At 36.0% G+C, this 21,790-nt stretch overlaps 1 protein-coding gene across 2 annotated transcripts in view; it reads right to left on the bottom strand.

The window, feature by feature from the left end:
• The window catches only part of kynu (kynureninase), a 179,568-nt gene that overhangs the window by 12,537 nt on the left and 145,241 nt on the right, over positions 1-21,790 (bottom strand). For both annotated transcript variants that reach the window (XM_028806512.2, XM_028806511.2), the window contains 3 exons: positions 12,405-12,503; positions 9,771-9,844; positions 8,775-8,827 (listed from right to left, as the gene is read on the bottom strand). In XM_028806512.2, the coding sequence (XP_028662345.1) occupies positions 8,775-8,827; positions 9,771-9,844; positions 12,405-12,503 (226 nt within the window). The remainder of the gene's footprint in view (positions 1-8,774; positions 8,828-9,770; positions 9,845-12,404; positions 12,504-21,790) is intronic.

Here is a 21,790-nt window from a genome sequence, read left to right as displayed (position 1 = left end):
AACTTTAAGGGTGCAACCAGATACAGAGTATCCTTACAAGTGAGACTGAGAAGCTTTACCATATCAGTAATATCCGAGCACACAGAGAGGACTTCTAATACCAAGGGTAAAAGTATGTCAGAGAAGATATCACAGAATTTCCACGCTGTGTCAGCATTTATACTGTGCAAAAAGCACTGTGGTTTAGTGAAGTTGATGGTTGGACACAAAAACTTAATTTCATAAACAACTGCAAAATGATCAGAAATGCCGGCATCAGAGATCTCCAACTCCAATGTATGTCCTTCCTGATGTGTGGAACTTGACACAATCTGAGTAAAATGAAGAGTCCACAAAACCTAAAAAAATCTTTAACCAGGGGTTTTGTAGGACAGCACACATGAATGTTAGAATGCTGATTCTGGAAAATTTTATCAGCGCATGACACCATGAAAGATAAGAACTCTGAGAACTCCTGGACAAAATCCGTATTATATGCAAGAGGTCTGTAAACCAGTGCACACAGTACAGGATTTGTAAGATCAATTTTAAACACCTGAGCCTCAGAACTGGAGAAATTGTCTTCAGTCAAAAATCTACATTTAAAACGATTCTGAAAAACTGTAGCAAGCCCACCACCTTGACCAGCGATTCTAGGTGAGCTAAAAAAGGTGCAATCAGGAGGGGAGAAATCAAGTCGCCAGCACTTAACCAAGTCTCTGACATAAATAGAAAGTTCAGCTTGTGATACATAAAAAAGTCATTTAAAATAAAAGATTTGTTGGCTATGGACCGAACGATCATTAAAGCCATCTTCACTGAGCCGTGTTTCACGATCTTTTTGATTAGTCTTTATCAGAAGTGAGTATTGAAGTGAGTGAAGGTTAACTCCTCCGCCCCTCGCTGTTGATCCACAGAGAGAAAATCTAGTAGCAGAATAGATGGTAGGAATTAAACTGACAGTCAGAGATCTGGAGGGCACAGCCTCCGACGACAACTGTGATGTATATAGTGGGGCCGTCTTAAAATTCCTACGGCAACACAGTGATTATATAATCCAGCTCCTAGGCGAGGCATCTAGTTCAAACTCCTCAGATCAACAGATGAATAAGCAAGCTCCATGAAAATGTATACGCTTTAGCCCAAAAACTAAAGAACAGTTGAAAAGATCCAGAAATAAATTCAATAAAATAAAAACTAGTCACTCTTCAAGCAGCCACCTGCTCCCCAACATGTCACCCTGGCACAACAGGGTGCCCCACAGCAGAACGAATAGACAACCGAACAAAACTCAAAAGAAAGTTGCGACTTACTCACGGTATGTTGGGTCAGACTGAAGTGTCATGAACAAGTGAGGGGTTGTGTAAACCCTAAGATAGCCAACGAAATCAAAACAAAGCCAATAGAACATCTGCAGGTAGATCTCCAAACTATCGTGGGTCTCCAAAAAGTTCAGGAGAAAAAATAAACTCAGAAGGTCCCAATCAGGAACATAAAGAAAGATCCCACAACAAACACAACAAAAATGAGATTCCACAACAAAAACAAGAACAGGCAGCGGCAGACAAAACAAGCCAGCGTTTGCCCAACCAGCAATTAACTGAGAAGCTGTTCCATAGCCAGGTCAGCATGTCTCATTTCATTTATGTATGGTCTGTTCTTCCCCATATTGATTTATGTCAAAAGGGTTCTTAGGCCTGTGTATTATGAAGTTAAAGTCACAGTAAACTTTATTGTCATCTCAACCATATACAAGTATACAGAGAGACACAATGATAAAGGTCAGAGCTCACATTGTACACATATTAAAAATAAGTCAGTGTGCACAAACAGAAACCATGCAACATGTATACATACTTAAATAAACAATATGCCAAGACAATTAACTGCCACAATTACATAGAAAACCATTTAATGCAAATTCCACGGTCAATACAGTAACTGATTTTTTGACATGATAGGTAATGTGACTTGTGCATAAACTGGGCTTAGAAATCATGCTATAAGATGTAAGGGTAGGGTCGAAGATCATGGGGGTGTTGTATCTGTAATGAGGAATCTGACAGCCATAGTGAAAATAGCTATCACATAACCTGAAACATCTGATTCTGATGCTGCAGTAGTGTTTTTTTTTTGTCGTTGTTTCTTCCAGTTAGCAATAGAATGAAGAATCCATGACAGGGAAGAGAAGGGTCCTGCACAACGCAGCAGGCCTTACGAACACAGATTTTGTAGAATGTATCTTCCATTGAAGGGATGGTGCTCCAATATTCTTCACTGACCTCACTATTTTTAGAAGTCTCTTGCAGTCAGACATGCAGCAATATCCATATTAGACCATGATACAGTTGGTCAGAATACTCTTCAATGGTTGCACTGTAAAACATAGTGCGACTAGGAGATGGGAAGCTCACTCACTCCTTTCTTGTTAAGGAAGTAGTATTGTTAGTCCATGTGATGTTCTCAGTTATGTGCACACTGAAGAACTTGACACCTTTACATTCTCCACAGTTTGCCATTGATGTAGACTGGGGTTTGGTCATCGCAGTTTTGTTTTGTTTTTTTTTCTGAAGTCAACAATTTATTCATTCATCTTATCAGTTGTGAAATCAGCCCACTTGATGATATTATAATTTGAGCGGTGTGTGGCCGTGCTGTCGTTAATCAGCAGGGTGAACAGCAGTGGACTAAGCACACAGCCCTGAGGTGCTCCTATACTCCGTGTAAAGGGGATTGAAGGGTTGTAGCCAATCCAAACTGAATGTAGCCTCTCTATTAGGAAATCCAAGATCCAGTCACGTAGTGAGGTGTTTAGCCCTAACCTACTCAGTTTCACATTTAGCTTCTGGGGAATAATTATGTTAAATGCTGAACTAAAGTTTATGAACAGCATTCTGACATATGTATCTCTTTTAACCAAGTGAGTTAAGGAGAGGTGAAGAGCAGAAGATATAGTGCCTTCGCTGGACCTGTTGATGCAAAACCAGTGAAACGGATACATCGGTATGAGTTCTGTCAAGATGGGTTCAAGTACTCAGGTGTGTTTTAAAAATTAAAATATGAATAGGAGGAAATGTCAGTGAGATTTTATTAATATGAATTTCTAAGAGGCCAATAATAGTGGCACAAGTTTTGAGGAAAAATATTAAACTTTTTTGTTAAGATTTTTCTTTTTATATTAATTTTACCTCAGCTAAAGGTTAGATTTCTCTTATAACTGGAGTGTAAGATCAAGCTAATGAACAGTTAAGATTTTGTGCTCATCTTTACGTATAATTCTGGAGGAACTCTGCAACATATAAAAAAAATACTTTTTTCACATCACCACAAGAGGTCAGTGTTTGCCAGGTAATTTAATTGTAACCATCTACTAAAATTTAAAACACACAATATTTTATATTCAAGTTCCATTCTTGATCTTTGTTTGTTGGTTTAAGGTCTACACGTCTGTCGATATTTGTTTTATGTAAAGGAAAAGCTTTTTAAAAAAAAAAAAACACAAAGCATTTCAAAGAATTTGCTGTGAATATTTTCAAAGAATCTTCTTAAATGACTTCCTTTGCTGAAACTCAAGTGTGTTTTTCTTTCCCCTGGCTAAGGAGATGATAACATCTGTTACTGTCCTCCAAATGTGAAGCCAGTTAGTCCTTGATATGTCATCCGAAATGATCTGCATCTGCCCCTGCCTAATACTGTATTACCACTATAAAGCACCACAGGGGGCCACAACATGATTTTACCCAGGAGTATGCAGCTGACAAAATGAAAAGTTTTTTTTTTTCCTATGAATTTAATAGATGCAGAATACCTAAAGCAACCCTTTCACAACTGAAAGACAGTTCTGGGAACATCATAATGTCAATCACCAACTGACAGATCAAGATACCTTAAGTTTTTTTATCTGTTTGCTTCAAGACCATGTTATTTATACATTTTTATTTATCCATTTACAGAAACAAGTCTCGCAAAAGACTGCAAGCTTTTTTGGTAGCACAGCTAAAACAATGTTAACAATCTAATGCTGAGAACATGCATATTTGCTAATGTGAAGTCAATTCAGAGTTAATAGATAACGCCACATATCTTAGGACATGGAAGGAAAGCCAGCATTCCTATAGGAAAACTCACTCAGACACAAGGAGAACATTCTGACCCCACACTGACAATGCTGAGGTAGAAATTTGAACCCAGTGTCCTAGAGCTAGAGATAGCATTGGTAATTCCAAATTATGAAAATATTTCTTGGGATCAGTAACATTGGATTGAATACCCATATCTGAAGATGTACATCAGTTCTGAAGCTGATTTAGCAGTAAAAAAACACGGTGTTTGGAGGAGAATTTTTATTTGCAATAATTCTGGGAGCGACTCATCATGTGAACGTCATAGTAACAGTTCAATGAAATATTAACCTGGGTGAGTGACGAACCTTCTAATAACTTTTACTTCTGTGGACATTTAAATCACGAAATGGGCCACCTAATTTCTGTTCTAGGTTTGAAGGTAAGTCTAAGATCAAACTGCTGACATCATTTTTATATGAGTCAATTTCAGAAGGCAAAGTAAAATCAAATTCAAATTAACATTGTATTTTACTTTTAATGATAATATAACAAAATGTTCTCAAAATGTTTAATCCAACTACGGGCCAGTGGGGCAAGAGTCTATCCAGGTGTAGCAGACAAGACGTGACATGAAAGACCCTTGGGAGGGCACCAGTTCCTCATAGGGCACACATAGTTCACAACCACGCAAGATGTGTGAGTCATTAATTAAACTAACCAGAATGCCTTTTAGGAAGGAGTAAGAAACTGGAAAACTAGTGAAAAAACCACACAGACATAGGCAGAATGTGCAAATTCTATACAGACAAAGTCATGGCAAAGGATTCAAACCACTTGATGGTGGATCTGAAGAGCAGCGTCAGTAACTAATGCACCATTTGTATCCAGTACACTGAAAATGTTGTCAATGAAAATTCAACCAGTAAAAGATAATCAAAAGGTATCAAATATAAAGTTAGACTACAAATATACAACTGCCACACCCCACAAAGAAAATACAATCTTACTACTGTAAAGCAATGAAATATTACAAAACTTTAATCCTGCCACTCAATAAAAAAAAAAATACTGCATTATTTTTCAAAAGTATTTCATTATCTTCTTATACAATACACTACCGTGGCTGTCCGTTTGCCTGTCCAGAATTTTAAATCACCTGTAGCTCGCAAACCGTTTGACCTATCTGAAATTTGGTGCACATATACTATGTGCCCTCTACTGTCCACTTTCGGGGTGATGATTGACCTCCAAGGGTATTCCTCTTTTTATTTTTATTTTATTGTAGAATCAACTCTGCAGCGGCCAGCAGGGCAGCCATGCAGCGTATATGTAGAGACACCGTTCTCATCCCTACAACCTTTGCCGTCACTTCCCATACCTCTTCATATCTTAAATCATTCTTGAGGCAGACTGAAGACTTAAGTGTCAGCTTAAATGAAAAATTAAGGAAAACTTACTAAGCAATTGCAACACAAACACTGACTTAATCAGTTTTAGCGCGAAAATATGCCGATGAAAAAAGAGAAGAAGCAGGCCGCTAGGGTGGAGAAAAGAAGAGCTGCTCAGGAAGCAGCAAGCGCATCAACCTCTGAGTAAATGAATGGCAAGCGTACAGAGAAAGAGAATGAAAACTAGGAATGCTCAAGTCAAGTGTATTCACTGCACGTTATCATGCTGTCCACCATTACTGGTTTCAGAATAATGATTGTGCTGCTTCACAAATGACTTATTTCACAATACGTATTGTATTATTTTACAAAGATATTGCCTTCTTCTGTTGGTGTCATCATGCACACACATGCAGTACCCTGGCTGTCTAATGACAGTTTGTGAGGGAGAGGTTAAGCAAGTGGATATTGTGCAATCATGTGACAAGAACTGAATAGACATTTTAGGTATACATTTAATCCAGCATGTACTGAGAAGTACATTCAATCTGCCCATAATATATTATATATATATATATATATATATATATATATATATATATATATATATATATATATATATATATATATATATATATACAGTATATATTATAATATGTGTGTACATTCCGTTACTATGCTTAGGAAGAAAAAAATTAGGACTTTGCTGAAGCATACAAAATGCAGCATTCCCAAACGCGGGCAGGGTTAAACAATTAACTCCGACTGTTAATCACGGATGCCACATGTTTGGGTCCTGCAGAGCACCACACCAGACAGGAAAAATATGACCCGCATGTAAATGATGAAAACTGTTTATGATCTAATTATTTGAGTCAGATAATCCTCCCACAACCCTAATCTTAACCATAGTGTACCAGGTGTATCGCTCTTACAGTCATTGTAACCTCAGCCTGACAACTGTCACTATCCGCTCGTACAATGGGTCATGACTCCTCTCTCCTCGTCTCTTATGGGCAGAGTTAAATGTGTAACTTGACCCATGCTTAGGTAAGCCCCATTCCATGAGGCAGAGGTATTAGGGTGTGTATTAATATACCAGCCAAAACAGATAATGCATGTATTAAGTAAAAACCATGAGGTCTACATTGATTGCAGTATTTGGATTTCAACCTGCCTTGGACGGATAGCAAAGCTAGTGTGTGTGTGTATATTCACCAACTTGTAATCCAGTTTTATTAGTTTAATTCCAATGCCAATACCTTCTAATTTGAAAATTAATCTTTGGTGTGGGACAGAATTACAGAATTAAAGGCCCTTTAAATGTCTTAGTAAAATCATATGCTTTGCTCGACTACTCCATTAGCCCACTCAGTGAAGTCTAACAGATTGGTCTGGCATGGTTTTCATCTCACTCTTACCGTATCTCACTAGATTTCAAATAATGTTAAAGCGACCTTTATACACGGTCACTTTAGAGCATTTGTGTAATTATTTTAAATTTCTGCAATTCTACAAAGAAAATTACTTTTTTTTGGAATAGCTGTGTTTTGGAGCAACCCAAAATAAAATCTCGATGACATGTAAACTTCACTGAGAGGGCAGCACTGAAATCTAAGTGGTTATATTATTTTAGTCAGTGGTAGAAAGCTCATTTCACTGGTGCAGATTATAAAGTTTTTACTATGCGTTTTTCAAATAAAGCTGGGGATGAAGCACAAAATAAAAGAGGAAGGTGAAGGGCACTTTCAGAATACCAAAACCAAAGATTAGGTTTTTATTTGTGTTTGTTAACTAACTACCAGACTGTTTTGTTTTCCTCTTATGCTAGACTTTTCTTTGTTTTCAAACAATGTTTAATCCTTTACTATCTAAATGTCAGATATTTTTCTTTTTCCCCCTGAATTTTTCAGTCTTTCTTTTTTCTTCATCTTTCAGCTCAAGAATATACAATACTACTGTATAAACAAAAGGAGTTTTGTGATTCTTTCAAAAAAGAACTTTCTATTTGCATCACCTCTTGAAGTCACATTTAAAAGTTTGCAGTACACCATAACACAAAATGAGTTTTAGCCAAAACAAAAATGCACATCAAAGATACATCAATAAATGGTCATTTATAACATTTTATCATTTTATTCTATATTTACTTTGTTTATGTGTTACTCTAAAAATCTGATTTTGCCACAATTTTGCTACAAAAGAATTGTGCTATAGAATTTTAGAAGGTATTTCAGTGCTATGATACTTGTGAAATAGCACCTCCGTGTTTTATATTGATGACATGATGCGGCTATCAACCAAGAATGTGGAAAGCTAATGGGAGCAAACAATGGCACCCAGAAGAACCCATATTGGAGTCATGGTAAGAATAACATTAAATCTTTTAAAATGCACAGAATCATGATACCATCAGATACAGTAAGTTGTATTTAGTACACACTGTAACTATTGTTACTACTGGAAAGTCTTGTTGTAGGCAGTATTCTTGGTTTTTCCTTCTTGTGTAAAAAGCAAATTACAATAAATAACTTGATGACAATATGGTCCCACTCAGGATGGATTGTGGCCACAACAAAAATGAGAATTTCATGATTAACGAAAAGGTAAAATTTACTGGAAAGGAATTAAAGACAGATTTTTCGGTTGAAAAGCAAGTGTGGTAACCATCACTTTCTGCATTCTGTGGTTTTTCCAGTATTTCTTGGTTACAGTTCTAAATTGTACATCAAAACCTGTTTTCAAAATTTCAGGTTTGTGGTTTGAGAACAAAGCTAAGCATAAAAAACAAACAAACAAGCAAAGATTGTGTTTTCCAAGTACAGAGATTTAAACTTGAGATTTAAATAATCATACCTTAGTTTTTACTTCATTTTAGGGTTAAAGATTATTATTATTTTTTTAAAATCTGTTTTTATTTTTCTTTTAGGTGTTTGTAAAAGAAAAAAAACTGTCAGATAGTTCCCTGGCTGAACAGGTTTTAAGAAAACAAAACAAGCAAAAGAATATTGAGATGTGACTGAAGTTTGATAGATTTGGTGCCGATTCATCTCAGAAAGAAGATGTTAGACTGCGCTTTCTTAAAATTCTAAAGATGTAACATCTTTCCCTTGGGAATTCATAAGGGTTTCTTGACATTTACCACCTACTCAATATAGCTGCAAGTTATATTTCCCCACATCACTACTGTTTCAGCATGGCAGACTGTGTAACTCTTAAATGTATGCATGGATTTCAGTGTTTGCAGTTCTTTACTTGAAAAATTTCTTAGTTTCTACAAAAAAAAAAATATTCTCAACATCTATAAATTTGATTTGGATGTTATAATTAATTAAATACATACTGTTATCCATTTGGAATCTTGTTTTGTATTCATGGCTCCACCATCCTCTCAACCTATAACAAACACATTGTAAGCAACATAAAATTAGATATTCAATACATTAAAAATCATCATTACAAAATATTTGATAAAAAATATACACATGGTGCTCTGTGCTGTTAAACTGACATCTGGGATAGCTTAACAGGCACAATTATTTTAAATTAATTTTTACTATGCCATTAGACCAGCCATCTTCTTACTGTCCTATCTGAATTTACACCATTCTTGAATCATCTTTATATTGTTGTTGCATTTGCTAATTTGATATTTTCTTGCAGAAGTGAAAAATCTCCTGTTTTACAAAAGTTTAGGAGTGTACCATAATGTATAAAAATGGAAAAGCATGAAGTTACCCTTTAAAAAGGATGAGCTGAACAAAATGATCATTCAGAATATAGGAGCCTGTCTTAAAGATAGATAGATAGATAGATAGATAGATAGATAGATAGATAGATAGATAGATAGATAGATAGATAGATAGATAGATAGATAGATAGATAGATAGATAGATAGATAGATAGATAGATAGATAGATACTTTATTAATCCCAATGGGAAATTCACATTCTTCAGCAGCAGCATACTGATACAATAAATAATATTAAATTAAAGAATGATAATAATAATGCAGGTGAAAAACAGACAATAACGATGTATAATGTTAAATGTTAACGTTTACCCCCCCGGGTGGAATTAAAGAGTCGCATAGTTTGGGGAGTTATGCTTTATCCATCTCCAGAGCTGTCTAAAATATTAGACTCTTCTGCTCTTTTTTTCCTTTATTATTTGTGGAAAAAAAGAGGTAGGAGAAAGATTGAGAATATTGAAAGGGGTAAAAATATGCATAGTATTATGTTATATAAAAGGGATAATGTATTACCATACTACTTTCAAAATACTCAATTAAAATATTATAATAAAAAAATTAAATGAGTCAGACACTTTAAATACTTACACAGGCTTTATGGTGTGAGAATGCTTTTCATGAATAAAGGCACCTGCCAAGCCTCCAGCTCCTGAATTAATATACTGGAACAAAATTGAAATCCAGATTTACAACACAGAAGTTAGCAGTGAATACTGAATACTAAATGTGTGTGCATATAATAAATGTAAGAAATTAATGATATTTTAACTTTTTAATAGTGTTATTTAGCATTCCTCATAACGTAAATGTTGTTAATTGGTATGCCCTACTGGATCTGCGTTAGCCATATCCTTTTTTAACCTATCCTTAACCTTAGTCCCAGTAGTAAATAAAATTAACCTAATCTGACCAAACCTCACATTCTTATTTATATTGTTTCATAAAGTTTATTCATAAGTACAGTGGAACCTCAGTTCACGACCATAATTCATTCCAAAACTCTGGTCGTAAACCGAGTTGGTCGTGAACCGAAGCAATTTCTCCCATAGGATTGTATGTAAATACAATTAATCCGTTCCAGACCGTACGAACTGTATGTATATATATATTTTTTTTAGTTTTTAAGCACAAATATAGTTAATTATACCATAGAATGCACAGCGTAATGGTAAACTAAATGTAAAAACATTGAATAACACTGAGAAAACCTTGAACAGAGAAAACTAACACTGCAATAGTTTGCGCTATAGTGCTAGGAACCGCTCGCTAAAAACACTTTTTTTAATGAGTTTTAAGCACAGGGGAAAAAATGAACATTTGAAAAATCCGTAATTTAATAAACCACCAAGAAAAGTAACATTGCAACAATGCAGGCTACGAACCGATCACTTTAAATAGAACTGAAAACAAAAACAAGCCTTCTCTACCTTATGCGTCTCTCGCTCGCTCTCTCTCTCTCTCCCGCGCCTGTGTGTGTGCGCATGCGTCTCTCTTTTGCGAGCCTGGAGCGCCTGTGTGTGTGTCTCTCTAGCGTGCTCCTGTATATGTGTGCGCGCCTCTCTCTCCCGCACCTGTGTTTGTGTGCGTGCGTCTCTCTTTTGCGAGCCTGGAGCGCCTGTGTGTGTGTCTCTCTAGAGCGCTCCTGTGTGTGTGCACGTGCCTCTCTCGCGCGTGCTCCTGTGTGTGTGCGCGGCTCTCTCTGTCTCCCGCTGCCTGTGTGTGTGCCTCTGTCTCTCGCGCTGCCTCTGTGTGTGTGTGCCGCGCTCTCTCTCTTGCTCGCTGCACAGGAAATGCACAGGGAGAGACTGAACATGTACAAACCGAAAGGGAACCTGGCTTGTTCGTATACCGAGTGTGTGGTCGTGAACCGAGGCAAAAGTTTGGCGAACTTTTTGGTCATAAACCAAGTTGTACATGTACCGAGACGTTCATGAACCGAGGTTCCACTGTACTATTTTCTAAACACATCTGATCCAATATAGAGTCAGAGCCCTTTCTGGCATCATCTTTTTATGTTATCCCTGTGATGCCCAACGCGTTACCTCAACCCCCAGCAGAGATTAAACCCAGGGCTTCTCGTAGTTCATGAAACCAAGCACCAGTGACCGAAGGAGGGACAGCAACCACTTCAAGTTCCCCAGGCTCTGCACACTCTACAGACACCTCCTGATCCATTACAGTCCTTATGCTCTTTTACTCTTTACACCGCCACATACTTCTCAATACCTTTTACACCATTTTCAATGCTCTGCACCCTCAGGCTTTAAACGACAATCCAGGGACACCTCTCATTCACTGACACTCTTTCTATTGGCCATAACTACAAACACGCCAGAACCCTTGCCTTCTGGCTTCATTTCTGTCTAGCTAACACTCTGTCTTACACAGTGCTGCAAATATCACACTTTTAGGATAACCATCCAAATAAAAAGGACAAAAGTAATGTCATTTTTCCATGTACAATATTTGCCAAGTCTTCCACATCCAGCTGTGCAAGCCAACAATAAGCCTGTCCTGAAACCTGCTAACCCAAGCATTGCAACTCCACTTTGCTTCATGACACAAACATGATTTGTCCACCATTTACTTAAAACCTTTACATTAACTATACATGTTTCAGAGTTTTTTGCCGATAACATAATAACACTGTGCTTTGGGTAAGGATAAAAAATTTGGCATCTTAATAAAATGTACACTTCTGTACTTTGCTTAGTTAATTGGGTCTATGTTATGAACATAACATTGTCTAACCTACCTAAGGCAACTGAAGATTATTGGTGACCAAAGACTATCCAGTGAGCATCAGTCCCAAGCATGGAACTAACCCTTGATAGAATGCCAGTCCAGAGAAGGGTCCACTTGAATGCATACCCATCAGCCTATTTAGAATAACTGATTAAGCTAACCTGCATATGTCAGGGAAGGAAAACTGCAATACCATTAACCACTGCACCACCTTGACACTCAATAAGCACATTGCCTTTTAACTATTCAAAAATGTACTTAATATGACCAGCAGAATTGCATCAACATCTACAATTCCTGCAGCTATTAGAATGTTGAACAGTTTCATTACCTGGTGCCCTTATAAACTGCTTTTAAATTAACAAATATACCACTTTCAGTCTTCCTAAAACTAGTCTGCATTTTTGGCTTGAATGAAACAAACTTTATTAAGCAATCATGAAAGTGACACGAATGTAAGGTAAGTGTCTGGTTTACCTTATATGAACACCAGCAGGCAAAGTCAGCATTCCAGTTGTGTAACTGCAACTCTGTGTTACCAGCAGCATGTGCCAAGTCAAACCCAACAAAACAACCCTAGAAGAAAGATCATATACAAATAAATGTTACAATTTAACACACAAAAGGAAAGTCAAACAATGATACAGTCAGCTAAAAAAATGTCAGATTCAGACATGACCAGCAAAACCTTTTAATACACAAGTCGTCTTTTTCTGTACTCAATGTTAAATTCATAAAGCCAAAAGGAAATCAACATGGCAAACCAAGACGATAATATGTAAGTGTTATAAATGGTTGTTTCTCTGTATGACTGGAAATATTATCATTGGTCTATTCCACCACCCTTCCTTTGACTTTCAAATTTTTTCCTTCACTGGGTCATGGGGAGACATTGAGGTCAAGACAGTTACCAGCCGTGGTTTAGATGCCATGGAACACACTTCCTTAAAATCCCACACTCACGTATACAAAACAAAATTTCAGTCACAAATTAACTTGAACTGCATGCTCTTTAGACATAGGAAGCACCCAAAGGAAAATTACACAAACACAGGAAGAATGTGCAAACTCTAAACATACAGAGACCACAAAGAGAATCAAAGAACCAACGTTAGGTCCAATTATTATTTTCCACTGATCTGTCTATTAGGAAACTTGCTTAATTCAGTTCTGGGACAAATAGGCTGGGGCATATGTAAGCAGTATCTAATGCAAAACAGGAACCAACCAAAAAAAGAGTATCAGTCCACTGCAGGAAATACTTCAGAATACACTTCCACTTAGTCAGAGAGAGACAATTAGGAGTTGGTAATTAATCTTATAGATATATTTTTTGAATGTGGGATGGAACACTTGGAGTACTTGGAGAGAGAGAGAGATCCATGCAGATATGGAGCCACAAGATCACCCATGTCATTCCATAGACTGGGATTTGAAACCAGTATACAGTCTTTATCAAGTATCTCAGAGTAGGATAACTGTCCTAACTTGCTCAAAAATGTCTGAGTGAAGCAATTCTTTCTGATTTATTAAACTACTAGTAATTTCACCAGGATTTAGTAGAACTTGTGAGCTGTCCTAATTCACTAGGAGCTTCCAGAAGAAGCTCTCCATGCAGAGATCGATATGCACATTCCGGTAAAGGCTGAATGTTTTTGAAACACTGGACAACAATTAACTCATAAAAAGATATTGATTAGACAGAGTTGTAAATAATATTCATAAAAAATTAAGGTTATTATAGTTTTGTCTTTTTATATTCGTTTTTATTTCTATATTATTTCTGACCTTACTTGGAAAATCACTTTAGTTTTAGTCTTCCTTCACCATGTATTTTTAGTTTTAATTTAGTTTTTTTCACAAAGGAATTTCTATTTTATTTTTATATCTATTACTTTTAGTTTTAGTAATTAGGGTATGGTTAAAGAGTTACTATGGAGTTTAGTTTTGTGTCACAATCAGAAAGAACTATACACTTAACGGGTTTGGATATAATATTAATGTTAGTGGAAGCTTACTACATGGTTTACTATCTGCATAATCAAAACCAGATACTGAATATGAACAATTTTATACAATTTTATAATTTTTAAAATATTTTCTATGTCATTTGTGCTGAACAGATGTGCGCTGACTGTTGTCACTTTTCATCTTTTCCTTTTCTTGCCCAGAATGGAACAAATTCTGATGAAATTTAGGTGAATTTTAAGGTTTGAGAGTTTTTTTCTTTTTACTTTAAATGCCTACAACATATCCTGCTCACAAACAATGTCCTTATAATTAATGCCTTCAATATTACATTCAAAATTTCCCATACTCGGCTTTATTTTCTACCAGCCATATTGATCTCTGATTCCATCTCAGGCACATGAAATTTAAAGACAGAATTTTGCCACCTGCAGGCCTGAAAAGATATCAAAATCAGGAAATAGATTCTACTGTGTTCTGACAGGTGTGATCATGAAAATCAGGGCTCTTAGGTTTGAATCATTGTGCAGACCCCACCTAGCTGTATTGAAGGAAACAAAGAAAAACAAGTATGTAATGTCAAGGTTAGGGGTAGTGAGACTTGAATAGCCTATGCGTAAGAACAGTAAACCCTTAATGAGCACAGTAAGAGCAAGTAATAGCAGTATAGACAGCCACAAAACAACTGAAACAGCACCTGAGATTAGGGACAATATATACATTTTCTAAACCCACTCATACAGAGCAAGAATCCTGGAGCCATCCTAACAGCTTTGGATGCAAGGCAGAAAAAAACCCTGGTCTGCAATATGTATGATATGGCTGATGTTAAGAACAAAAAGAGTATGATATTTCAATTATCTGTTTTGAGAGAGAGAGATTGAAAAGAGGGAGACAAATAATTTAAAACATAATTCTGCCACCAGATTATTTTCACAATATTAGGAATTTTGAGCTGTGAGTGCAAAACTAAAAAAAAGATATTTTAATAAATAAAGAATAAATACACAAACACATTGGTAGGTTTAGTTTTTCACCAGTTGGCAGGCTTTCTTCTCCTACCTACCTGTAGTTCAGTGGAGACATAGCCAACACAGGAATTTTACAAGGTTCGTATTGCTTCATTGTTACATGACCTTTTTGAAGCAAAAGTGATTGGTCAACAACATTATGCTAATCTTGTATGTTGAACTTGTCAGACCTCAATCAGTGCTGTTTTATTTTCAAAAAGAATTTTTCCTGTGCAAAGTAGCAGGTGAATTATTGTCATCAAAACGCAGATACCTGAGAAATAAACTGAACCGTTATTCATTTGTGATTTTTCTGTCCATGCAATAAAGATTATGTTGACTAACACATTCCAGCTTCAGCCGTTTGAATTACATCTTGATATAATGCTCAAAGAAATGTGGAAACTCATCATAACGGACATTAGACTCGTATCCAGCATGGAATATGGCTTAGTGTATGCTGTTGTAATAGTTGCTGTGTACATTCTGTATCTTGGGTTCAGTCAGGATTACATCTAACATTGCTGTCATTTATGAACGTACTGAAACATTGTAAGGGGTTATCTGTATCTAACACTTCTCTCTTGAGCCCCAGAAATCCAGTGAATGGCAATTTTGAAAGCTGCTGAGCCCATTCAAAGCAAAATCGTTCCAGAAGGAGCTTCCAGAAGATGACGTTCATGCAGAGATCGACATTCACATTCCGGTAAAGGCTGAATGTTTTTGAAACACTGGACAACAATTAACTCATAAAAAGATATTGATTAGATAGAGTTGTAAATAATATTCATAAAAAATTAAGGTTATTATAGTTTTGTCTTTTTATATTCGTTTTTATTTCTATATTATTTCTGACCTTACTTGAAAAATCACTTTAGTTTTAGTCTTCCTTCATCATGTATTTTTAGTTTTAATTTAGTTTTTTACACTAAGGAATTTCTATTTTATTTTCATATCTATTACTTTTAGTTTTAGTAATTAGGGTATGCTTAAAGAGTTACTATGGGGTTTAGCATTCTTCATTAACACTTGAACTAGAGTATATCATGCTTTCACTATCAACTCTGGAAGAACTGTCACTATTCCCACACAGTAAATCACTTTCTATTTCACACACTTTACGTGCCAATATTCAGCTTGTTCTATCACCGCAAATGTTGTGGGAACAGCCGCCCCTTCACCAAGCGGCCAATCACTGGATAAACATACGCGGGCGGCTTGTGGTGGTTAACGTTCTGTTTTAGAGTTAAAAGTTACAAGGGTTAAAGACTAACAGCAGGAACATTTATTCAAAAACCAAATATTAAATTCTTATTAATATATTTTAATTAATTTCAGGATCCCTGCATCCCAGGTTAGCCCTTGTTTTTAGTAAATTATTTTATTTTTGTTAGTCTTTCCAGCTACTTTAATAGTTTAGTTTTAGTTTTTCATTTTTGTTTTGTTCATTATTTTTTTTGCAAGTTTTGAAAATGTTTTTTATTAATAGTTTCAATTTTGATTTTAGTTTTCATTAACTATAATAACCTTGTAACAAATCGTGTATGTCATGTGATCACTCAATCTATGTGAAGAAGCCATGTGTTGTTAGATAAAATGAAAGAGTTGGTAGCGTTTTTAGGCCACAGGGAAAATATAGCTTTGCAACAGCAACCAACCAGTTTTCAAAATTTGCACCAAACTTTGAACAACCTTACAATATGTGAGGTGACACACAGATTAATGCATTTTCATGCTACTCCATGTGAGATAATGTTAAAGCAAGCTGCATTCAGGCAAATCGCTGGTTTTCCTTGAGTTGTTGGTATGATTGATACACACATAAAAATCATTGACCCAAAGTGGATAAGCATGCATATTTGAATCACAAGCAGTATGACAGTATCAGAACGCAGGGAGACATAGATGCAAACTTTATTGAAGTAGCCACCATATTACCCTGAAGATATGCAGGGCTGGATGGGACAGCAAAGTGTCACAAAAGTGTGCTAAGCTTTACATTCCACAAAACCCTGGAATATTTGTGATATAGACTCCTGGGACATTTGACAAGTAGAGCCTCACAGAGACAAGAACTTGTAAATCTGGAAAATGTTCAGAAACAGCACAAGCCATGGCTAATTTTAGGTAATTGTCAGCTTACGAGGCATTTCCCATGGCCATAACAGTGAATAAGGTGATTCTTCTGAAAGTATAACTGTGGATCATTCATTGTTAAACAGACTTGATCCTTATTGCACTTTACTGTCATTAGGTGTGTGTGTCTTGGTCTTTCCATCCCAGTGGCTGTTACAGTATTATTCTTAATGTGACAACAATTACATGCAGCTTAGTTCAATAGTCTACCTTATTATGGTTTTCTTCTACTTCTATTTATCCTACTACTTTAAATGTCTAATATTATTATTAATCAATATAATAATCATCATCATCATAATTATTATTATTATTATTAAAATCATTGCAGTGAAGCCTTAACAGTAGTATCAGAAAACTAGAAAGTGTATGCTGCAAGTTTGCCATAAAGTGTAATTCATTGTCAAATGCAAACTTCTCGTAGCTGGGAGTAAGTGTAGGATCCTCATGTCCAACTGTGTGGTAGGACAAACTCTAGTTGGATTTTTAGTATAATTTCTATGCGTAATTCTGAAAGGCTTAATAAAGTGGACACGATACTATGCTGATGTGTGTGGCTGTAGTCTTAATTATTGTGCCACCATACCACATGTTACTATTATTTTATTATCATTATCATCAATAATACTACTAATAATAATAGCCTGTTTAGAGTCTTAGTTTAGGAAGTCTACTGAAGGAATTTGGAGTATCCATAAAAACCTGAGGTGACAGTGACTAGGTGGTAATATTTCCTAGTTCATATTTGTGTTGTAAATTATTGTTATTATTTTACTTTCATATTTCAATTACTTTAAAATGTTCTAAATAAAAAGCATATATCTATATTTTGGGGCATTACAATAAATGAAGTATACCTCTTAATTGAATATTGACGACAAAAAGGAAACAAGTTTTGGTTGGACAAAAAACGGTGTTTCCTCAACATGCTCTATAAATATTACTGTTTAAGTGCTCCCTTTAGATGTTAGTCCAGGTTTGGTGGTGCTGAAAAACGAGGAGAAGTTGAATTGTACGATTTAGTAAAGAAAAAATGAAGGCCAACAGAGAATTTTTTTGGTAAAACTATTTACAAATTCCAACTCTCGACAAACAGCGACAAGGTCTGAGGGGCTTGATATACATAACATTGATGAATGAGTTGTTTTTCTAGTGACCTCAAGCTGCCTTTAAAATTGTGATTTATTCATGTTACCCAACACAGCAGGTAGCTAAATGTCAATCCATTTCATTTGAGGATTTAAACAAAACCGGAAAAGTAGGATTTTGTACCCTATTATGATAAGACAAGAATATTTGACAGCTCAATAACCTGTAGCCAAATACACAGACCAAATAAATTGATTTTTCAGGTTTTCAGGAGCATGCTTGGAATATAATGTGAAATAAAAATAGCACACTAAAATATACACAACATATTCTGAAAGTTAATTTAAATGTGACCCCAACACATAGAAAAAGAAGACTCTATTAAGAATTTTTGCCACACAGGGAGGAGAAACCAAGGAATACAAATTTTAGCAATAGAGCTAAGATTTGGACTGCCTGGGACTAGCTAAACTGTTTATCCAGTGTGTTAACTATAAAATGAGGTAGCTTTCTAGACCTCAATGCTCCAGTGGCAAGTATTTCTTTGTTTGGCCCTAATTTAAAAGCCTCTATGCTGGGGACTCCTCCACGCAGTAAGGAGCCCATGGCACAGCTGCACACTTATTAGGTGACCTTTAACAAAGGAATGCATCAGGTGAACTTTTTTAATGTACAGACAACTTTCAGCGAAGCCACACTGATGGGGTCGGGGTTAAAGCTGATTTGTTACCGTTCCAAATTAAAGGCCTCTTGTGACTCTATGTATTTACTGAAATTTGTCCTCTTACCAAATCCCTAATAGCATTATGGATCCTTCCCCTATGCAAGAACAGCATCCTTCTGAACCTTTAATGTGACTAATATTTTTAGGTGGTACATTCTTTATTCTTACAAGGGAGGCTCGATCAATATATACTGTGTATAGTGGGGATGTAGTCTCATAGCCTCACAGATAAAAAATATTTTATAGCTTTGACCCAGAAAACACTATTCTCGTAAAATATACTATAATTCTCAAATAAATGCAAATATGTGTATGCCATTACTATGACAGTGCTGTTCCTTCCCAGTTGTCCCACAAAGTTATGAAATTAAAAAAGAAACAAATTTGTGGAAGTTTAAAATGAAGGTAGGACAAATTGACATTTTTCACATTTGCTAAAATTTAATGCTTAATAAAACCTACATCTATAAAAAAGCTTTACGTATACCATTAATATAATAAATCAGCTGACTACGAGATGCAACAACAGTACTGTAGACAAAAAATCAAAAGTAGTCAAAAGGTAAACATAAAGTAAAATAGTATTTAATAAAGGCATTTCTTTTTTGGGTGGCACAGAGGCACTGTTAACAGTTCAAAGGATTTAAGGGACCTGATTTTCATTCCCAGTTTGTTTTCTGTGGGCTATTTGTGCAGTTAACTGGTATAAGTAATTTGGTCCAGTGTGAATAAATGTGGTTCTGCTTATGAATGTGAATGAATCTGGTAGTAAACAGATATCATATCCAGAGTTGGCTTTTCCTTGTAGCTAATGCTGTAACCTTTTAATGCAAAAGTTGGGTGTAGAAAATAGATGAATGAATTGTGGTAGAACGTAGCACTGTTCATTCACTGGTCAGCAGAGTTGGCACAGGAAAAAGTAGTGAGCTGATCATGCTGACATAACCTTCATGATACACAACACACACTGGTACATTGTGTCACACTGGGGGAATTGGTTTCTATATGATCTTCAATGTCAGTGACAATGGATAGGTGGGTTGCTGACTGTGCAAATCACATTGAGCATTCATCCCACACTGTCATCTTGCAGGAGCCTGCGTAAAGATACAGGTACACCTATGTACACTCTTCAATGAACAACCAAAGTAACAAAATGTGCATGGAGACTGCGTTTGCTGCTGCTAAAAACTAATTGTGCTCAGGGCTACTTTTTTGTGCACCACCCTGTACATTCTCTCCATGTATGTGTGGGTTTCCTGGAACATCTAGCAAATATGCATGTTAGATTCATTAGTGACTCTGGTAGATTTGCATAAGTGACAGTAATTTGTTATCTTGTTTCATTGTGAGCCCAAATTGGAATAAGACAAATAGATTAACAGATTTAATTTAGAATACTGGCCTAGGCATACCATCCGAGTGGCTACTTGTGTAATTAGTACCCAACAAATCAATTCAATCATTCATTCAGTCAGTAATTCATTTATTACCTGAATTCAGTTACTTCATCATAGCATTGTGGTAAGCAAAAGTCAATGTCTGCAGTATCAGGCACAAAGTAGGAAGCAACCTTGAGGAAGTTGCCAAATCATTGCAAGGTATATTCCCGTACAAACCTACACAGAGTCAGATCAGAGCTGGCACCCACATCTGGCACATCTTTGGAATATGGGAGTAATCACAAGTTCTCAGATAGCAAAAACATGAATATGAAAGATGAACATAGGGAAACTATGGAAAGTCCATACAGTGACTAAGCTGGAATGTCCTTGGAGCTGGGAAGCAGTGGCAAATGCAAATAATGTAAATGTAAATAATGGCAGAACTGAGTATACATCACTTTACTGACATCACTAAGCACTTAAAATACTTACTCATTGGCCACTTGTGATTCAGTGGCACTCCATCAAGGAATGCTTCCCATCTTACACCCAATGCTTCCTGAGTAGAGTCTACTTTTCTATTTAAGCATGTTTTCATAATAAATTATGGAATGTTTAATTAAGCCTTCCCATTATATGTTATTTCACGTTATGCCGTTTAGTGTTCTGGCATTTCCATGATATCCTGATTTACACACATTAAGGTAATATTAAGATTTATTCTCTGAGTGGCAAACAGTAGAAGTGATCCTGCCACTCTGTTATATACCAAAGAAGTCCTAGACAAGAACACAATCAAACTTTTTTCATCTTTAATTAGCACACAAAATGTGGATTAGAGCACAGAGATATCTCCTTAAACAGAATTAAGTAAAGTTAAAGATAGACACCTCTCTGCCAGAGCTGGAGTCAAATCAATAATAATAATCTAGTAGTAATCTAATCAAGTTATCCAGGTTAAATTACTTACTTTGCAGCTGGTGCATTGTGCTTAATGAATAAGTAGTGTGGGCATTTTTCCTTTCCAGAAAATGAGATGATAATATTTGATCTTCATAGTGCTTATATTAACAAATACTCATCTTAGATGTAAGTAAGTCCAGCTGGCCTGCCTTGAGTAAATGCATGGCTTAATAATCATAATCGTTTAATTCCCGCAAATTTTTGGCATTTCCAGTGCAACAATAAGCCATTTTTCATGAGAGTAGGTAACTACAGCACATGGGAGGCAGTCTTATTAACAGAGTAAATAATGCAGCGTATTTGATAGCCAGCAGGTCTCTTAACTCTCAGTGCAGTGCTCATGCTGGCTTGTAATAATGCCTGCTTCAGACACAAATAGCAGCCATGCAGAAAGCTGTGAGATATTCTGTACAGAGAGCAAGGGGGAAAACTTCACTGGCATCACATTTGTCTGACTAACTTCTTACAATAAACAAGAGATTGAAGAATCTGATTTGGACTGATTTAGTAACCAGGTATCAGACTTATGTTGAGCTTTTAAACAGGTAGAGAAAATATTATAATGCATATAGGCATTGCATGAATATA

Source organism: Erpetoichthys calabaricus, chromosome 8 (assembly GCF_900747795.2).
Source record: "Erpetoichthys calabaricus chromosome 8, fErpCal1.3, whole genome shotgun sequence".
Taxonomy (NCBI): domain Eukaryota; kingdom Metazoa; phylum Chordata; class Cladistia; order Polypteriformes; family Polypteridae; genus Erpetoichthys; species Erpetoichthys calabaricus.
The sequence above is the reverse complement of the archived record's forward strand: the minus strand, read 5'-3'. Positions and strand labels throughout refer to the sequence as shown.